This window comes from Leptidea sinapis, chromosome 15 (assembly GCF_905404315.1).
Source record: "Leptidea sinapis chromosome 15, ilLepSina1.1, whole genome shotgun sequence".
NCBI lineage: Eukaryota > Metazoa > Arthropoda > Insecta > Lepidoptera > Pieridae > Leptidea > Leptidea sinapis.
This window is the reverse complement of record NC_066279.1, coordinates 9,644,638-9,651,274: the sequence shown is the minus strand read 5'-3', so window position 1 is coordinate 9,651,274 and position 6,637 is coordinate 9,644,638. Positions and strand designations below refer to the sequence as shown.

The following is a 6,637-nucleotide window of genomic DNA, read 5'->3' as shown; positions in this document are numbered from 1 at the left end:
TATTTTATACTCTCACCAAACTATCTTTGAAGTATATCCTTTCCAATAAAAAAAGAATTTTCGAAATCGGTTGGCGCGATATTGCTATTCGTATTATTATTCGTAAATTTATCATCCACTTTACTATACGTATCTATAGCAAATTTAAGACTTTTATGGTTTTCTCATGGATGCTATTATCAGATTTGGACCAAATTACAATGGGGCCACACGAGAAGCACCAGCTTTCAAATAAAAAAAAGAATTATCATTTCGGTTCACCCAGTCGAAAGTTTTGAGGTAACAAACATAAAAAAAAGAATATACCGACGAAATGAGAACCCCCTCCTTTTTTGAAGTCGGTTAAAAAGCGGGTCGAATCATCGACGATAAAGCCATCTCCAATCGGCTTGATTCTTTGGCCTTGCGAAGAGATGTATCTCTCTGTATCTTCTATCGCATTTAACGCATGGGGTTCTCAGAAGAGCTGTTAGGGTTGATACCAGTGGCCGAATTCCATCACCGGTCATTACGTCGCAATAGTAAATACCACCCGTATCACGTTGCCGTCTGGCATTCCACAACCGCGCGTTTTGCAAGAATTTTTTTGATTTCATTTTGCCTTGCACACCCACTTTGTGGTATCAATTACTGACTGCTGTTTCCCCGCACCGATACGACCACAATACGAATACCTGAGGGCCTACAAGAAAACAGCATACTTAAAAGGCCGGCAACGCATCTCTTGATACCTGGTGTTGCGGGTGTCCATGGGCGGTTGCCACACCACTATCATCACGGGAGCCTCTTGGCCGTTTGCCCTCTCTTATATAAAAAATGTAGTATCATTTTCCATTTACACAAGTATGACACATTTAAATACAAAGAGAAACGTAGTCAGCCTTGACCTTAAATAGAAATTCATCGAAACGTCTCGATACTAAAGAATGTTTAATTGACGGAATAATTAATGTTAAAGGTATATAGACGCGTTGTCATTGTTATAATCTTCTTAGAATATAGTTTATAAATTTTAAAATGTATTTGGAATATAAAATTAATACTGGTAGAAATTGCAGCCAGAATATCTTATGCTGATCATACGGGCGCTTATCCTCATACCAACCGGACTTATGAATAAGAGACAGTCATTAAGATAAGGTAAATATTTTCAATTACCCTGAAGATAGTGGGTCTTCTTGTAAATCTTAATTGATAAGACGTCCCCGATATTCCTATGCAAGTGGCTTAGTATTGATTTGTTAAATATTAAGATCACACCGTTTCATCTGCATCCCGTGTATGTTCTTAGTCAGATAAAGGTTTGGAAGGCGGTGTGGCGCATAACTAACTTCGTTATACAAATTTTTTTAGTTAAATTCTTCCTGTTTTATAATGGTCGGGGTTAAAGGCCAAATATTTGATTTCTCTGTACCATTTCATCATAATAACATTAGATCTTAATTATATATCTGTCTTATTATTTCTTAAGAAGATGATGATCTGTCAAAATTTAATTGGAATATTGTGAGTATTCTTAATATTGTACTAACCAAGTAGGTATTAGGTACAGATCAAAGTCCAGACAAACCATTATATTAACGTAACATAATATAAACTTGTAATAAAACCTCTTTTCCTGCACTATTAATATCGGGCTTGTTTTGATGATATTAAAAGGTGTACACTTCATAAAAAATTACAAATTATTAAATTGTCGTTTACAGCTATTTTCATTTGCTATTTTTTCTGTCAAAATAAATGAACCTGATGAAGGAATTCCATACATTTAAAAAAAATTATTATAATAAAGGAAAAAACGTTTAGTATTGCAGTGTTAAGTAGAGAGTAGTAAGAGTAGCACAATCCGGGAATTATAGCGTCGAAGATGCACCTCGTTCTGGTCGCCCTATTACAGATAAATGGGCGAAGCTTTTGAAAAAGTGGAAGAAGATAAGCATATCAATAACCAAAGCCCTAGGAATTGACCACAAAACAGTTATGAGGAATTTGATAAAAGTTAGGTACGCAAATTGTGGTTTCGTGCCAATTAAAGCACCACCTCGATCTCCTCCCGTAGGTGTCGTAAGAGAGGACAAGGGATACAAAGTACGGAGGATGGGCAGCAGCATCTTTCCAAAAGCAAAACACAACCCCCATTTAATGGTTGTGGAGATCTTTGAGTGAGGCCTGTGTCCAGCAGTGGACGTCTTCCCGCTGATATGATGAAAATAATGAAACGCAAATGACTTCGATGTTGGGTGCCACTCTTCACCTTTTGAGTTTACTGAAAGAAAGTTGTTTAACTGTGGACTCGCGTGCGATTATTTATTTAGATGTAAAGAAAAATAAATGTTCTTGAAGAGTTATTAAGTGATGAAAAGTGAATCGCGCACGACATGAAAGGTTGTGGTCCAAGGTCGGTCAAGCTTCACAGACTGAGGCGAAACCCGGGCTACCTAGCAATAAACTGATGCTGTGTGGATTCAAATTCAAATATTTTTATTCTAAATAGGAATAAAAATCACTAATTGGTCGTCAAAAGACAAACACCCATCGGAAATACTATTTTCAGACCTTACTAACACCTGAGAACAACGGGCGCAAGATACTCGGCAGCATTTTTTTTCTAAAGTTAGTTACAATAATTATTATATGTAGTATCGCACAATAAAATTTATAATTAAATAGCATAAGAGCGTTTGCTTCATTCCCAGTCTGTGGTATCAAAGAAAATCATTTGTTATAGTTACCAACAAACGTTTTATAACAATTCTTTTGTACTTGGTATGATGGGATAGGAAGGGATTGTTCATTAGCAGCACTTACCGCCTTGCAGACCCATCAATTTGGATCTCTAATACCAATAGCATGAGTTTGAAGCAAGAAATTGTTTAAAATAAAGGATGGGGTCTTTTATCACAATAACGCTAGTAAGCCTTTTGCCCGGGGATGTTAATGCGTCCACTATATATCCCAGACCTTGTAGCTTCAGATTTCCACCAGTTTCGTTCTCCGAAAGTCACCCTGGTAAACTTAAATAGAGAACTACCAAACGATGAAGCTTGGTGTTGATACTTAGGCGTTATTTTGCAGAAATCCATAGTTATCCAAATGTTGTGAGCCTTCTTGAATGTAAATTCCGCTAAGATTCGAGTGAGGCATCCTCAGGAGATGTTGACTCCCGAAATTCCTGCACGAGACTGATGACTGACTGAGCGAATTTGCGATTATTAATAATACTGATTATCGTATTTTTTTGATAAGAAGTCCAAACCTTGTTAATTGCCAAGCTGGTCCGGTTGTCCCCTATTCAAATAGCATTGACTTAAGTTTACTTGAGTTATGTGCATAATATTATCAATACGTCTGAATAATTATGTAGCAATGTTTTATTTTGTAGAATGTATTAGCGCGGGTGATTTAGTTATTGTTGAAACTTTTTTGGCCCTACACTTAAAACTTGAAACAATTATTACATTTCAATAATTAATTATTAAGTGTATTACCGCACTACAGGCGTTGCGCAAGACAGCATAACGATGTTTTTTTGGTTACTGATACTGTTAGTTACGATTTTGTTTTACTGGTTTACAAGAATTTATATAAACCCGGGCAATTTTCCTAATTTTCCTGGTAAACTTCCAGTTATTGGCCATTTGCATAAATTACCAGGCAGCACCAAAGGTATGTACTTAATTTATTTAATTGAAAATCATTTAATTTTGAACTATTTGGACCAGCAGGTTATCTAAGAAGCGCATACATCTTTCTAAAGGCTGCCTATACTCCTGTGAATCCACTGCACGCGAATGTGCTCACCTAACATCAGGTGAATCGTTTCTCCAAATTTACCATGAAAACAATAGGAGAGATGATTTCCAATTTTAAAATCTTTTGAAAAATAATTTCGTTTTTCAATTACTATAAGAAGAACTTAAATTATTAACCGACTTCAATAAAAGGAGGAAATTGTGCTTCAAAATTATATTTGATCTTTGATACTTAATAATCTCTTTTTAAGTAACTGAGGAAACTTCTCTTTCTGTATATAAACATCGTTTTAGTTTTCCGTCAGAAAATCAAACATTTGTATTGTTTGTTAAAATGGAAGAGATTAGATAAACTGCGAATCGACCAAAGAAAAAAATCAAAATAATTGTGATTGATCTTGTGATGAAGCCTAGTAGGTAGGATGTGATCTGAACAATTTAATAAAATATGCATATTTTTGCTACGTGGTAATCCAAGATTTTAATGGAACAGTGTCTGTAACTTTGTTGAACGTAATATTCACTTTATTTTTTTAACATAAATAATTGTACATGTAAAAACCAACATACGTGTAATATGTATTTTTGCAAACAAATTTGAATGGAATTATCATCTTTCTGAGATAAGCATTCATAAACACACACACACAAATTAATTTATTATTTTCCAGAGCTTTGGGATCTTGTCAGACAAATTGCGGATGCAGGTCTTAAAACTGGGAATGTCATCTTGTTTTATTTCGGATTCTTCCCGGTATATGGTAATATTTAATTATCAATTTTATATAATTTTATGGATTTTTGTTCCCACATAACAACCGTTAACATTTCCCCCGTTGGTTATGTGGGAATCACGTCTACGTGCCTACCCACTAAACACCACCAGAGGTTGGCTTTGGGCAAGTGCCCTCTAAACCTTCATCAAAGGCAACCTTCTCTTGGGGAGAGAGAGGCGCAAGCGGCACTACCTATGGAGTATCCGTTGGGATAAAGATAAACATAAAATTAAAATCGTGTGCGACAGTTGCTTGCGTGATTTAGAATTGAGATGAAAATATACAACGCCATGAACCGAAATCTCGAGGAAGAGTTATTTATGTTTTTAAATCTTCTAAATGTTTGTAAACATTTTCCATCTGTGTAGGAGCAGTCAAAAGATCTAACAATTTCTAACATTTGTTAGCATATGCTAGTGTTTGTAAACGTTTTATGACAGCAGTGTGGGAGCACCATACATAGTCGGGCGTAAGCCTGTTAACGGAATTTAAAGGTCTATACATTCCCTATGAATTTTAAAAATCCTTCCTTAGTGGATGTCTTCGTCATAAGAGATTTGTCTCACGTGTGCGAAATTTTAAGTTTCTAGTCCAAAGCGTTTGGCCCGTGCGTTTATTGTAATTACCTAAACGTTTACAAAACACATACAAAAATATTTTCTATTCGGTACTTTAAAAGGCATTTATTTTCTCAAAATTGATTCCTTTAGAATTTTTTTTGATGTCTTTTTTTATACTACTACCGCTTCGGAAACAAATGGCGCTCTGAGAGAGAAGAAGCGGCGCAAAAAACTCTCCCAGCATTCTTTTTTTTGCGCTCTTTTCAATAAAAATATACAATATTGTACAGTCATTTCTATCGCTATAAAATAATCACAATTAGAGTGGTATTAGCAACGGTTTGCAGGTTCAATCCCCGAACGATGAGAAACGAATTCTTCCAATTGATTATATTAATGTTATTTTCCGGAGGCCTACACCCCCCCTCCCAAATACAAATGGCAGCACAGACTAAAAAGAGACTACTCCAGGACGGTACCAGGCTATGCAGCCCTGGAGAATCCGTCCCTGGGCGGCCACAATTAGGGCCTGTAACTAACAGTGGTTGCCCAGGCTGCCCCGCGTGTTCTGGAGGGGGCAAATCTGCGCTGACTCGGGGCAAACAGAGGAGGAGGCTCAAACCACCATCCTCCACACTCGCTGTGGACTTTTGTAACATCAGGGGGCTTCGATCAAATTTAAATGCCGTCCACTTTCATCTGGAGACGGCGAAGCCGGCCCTGCTCTTTTTAACCGAGACACAGATATTCTCCCTGGCTGATTCATCTTACCTTTCCTACCCGGGGTATAATTTAGAACACTCCTTTATACCACGGGCTGGCGTGTGCGTTTACGTCAGGGAGGATGTCTGTTCTAAACGCCTGAGTTTTCTTGAAGGACAGGACCTATCCATCATCTGGCTGCGTGTAGACTGCGATGACCATCTGCGAATCTATGCATGCCTGTATAGGTCCCATAGCGGACCGGCTCCTCGAACACATCCAAATGGCTACAGATTCCGTGTTGGAGCAGATCCCCACTGCAGAGATAGTGTTTCTTGGCGATTTTAACGCCCACCACGCCGAATGGCTAGGCTCACGTACCACCGATCATGCAGGGAGATCTGTTCACGACTTCGCCTTGGCATATGGTCTGACGCAATTGGTTATTGCACCAACGCGAATCCCAGATGTGCAAGATCATACACCTTCACTGTTGGACCTTCTGTTGACCTCACATCCGGACGGCTACCTAGTTTCCGTTGACCCTCCTCTGGGATCGTCGGACCACTGCCTGATCCGGAGCACCGTGCCGATCACGCGCCTAACACGGCCCCGCTTCTTAGGCTGTCGGCACTATAGGTCAGCAGAGTGGGACTAGATGCGGTGCTTTTTTGCATCCTACCCGTGGAGGCAGATCTGTTTTTCGCTGGGAGATCCAGATGCCGCTGCTGACGCTGTTGCTGATGTGGTACTGCAAGGTATGGAACTCTTCATTCCATCCTCCTCTGTGCCTATCGGTGGCAGGTCCGAACCATGGTTTGACCGCTTCTGCAAAATGGCCTCTCGC

At 38.6% G+C, this 6,637-nt stretch overlaps 1 protein-coding gene across 4 annotated transcripts in view; it reads left to right on the top strand.

Annotated features, from left to right (window-relative positions):
- Positions 1 to 3,414: 3,414 nt before the first annotated feature.
- LOC126968468 (cytochrome P450 4C1-like) overlaps positions 3,415 to 6,637 on the top strand; it is a 32,827-nt gene continuing 29,604 nt past the window's right edge. For 3 of the 4 annotated variants that reach the window (XR_007730212.1, XR_007730213.1, XM_050813528.1), the window contains exons 1-2: positions 3,415 to 3,666; positions 4,424 to 4,513. Coding sequence is in view for 1 of the 4 variants with exons in the window: in XM_050813528.1 (XP_050669485.1) it covers positions 3,522 to 3,666; positions 4,424 to 4,513 (235 nt within the window). In the remaining 3 variants the exon portion in view is untranslated. The remainder of the gene's footprint in view (positions 3,667 to 4,423; positions 4,514 to 6,637) is intronic. The other variant, XM_050813529.1, reaches the window with a different exon arrangement.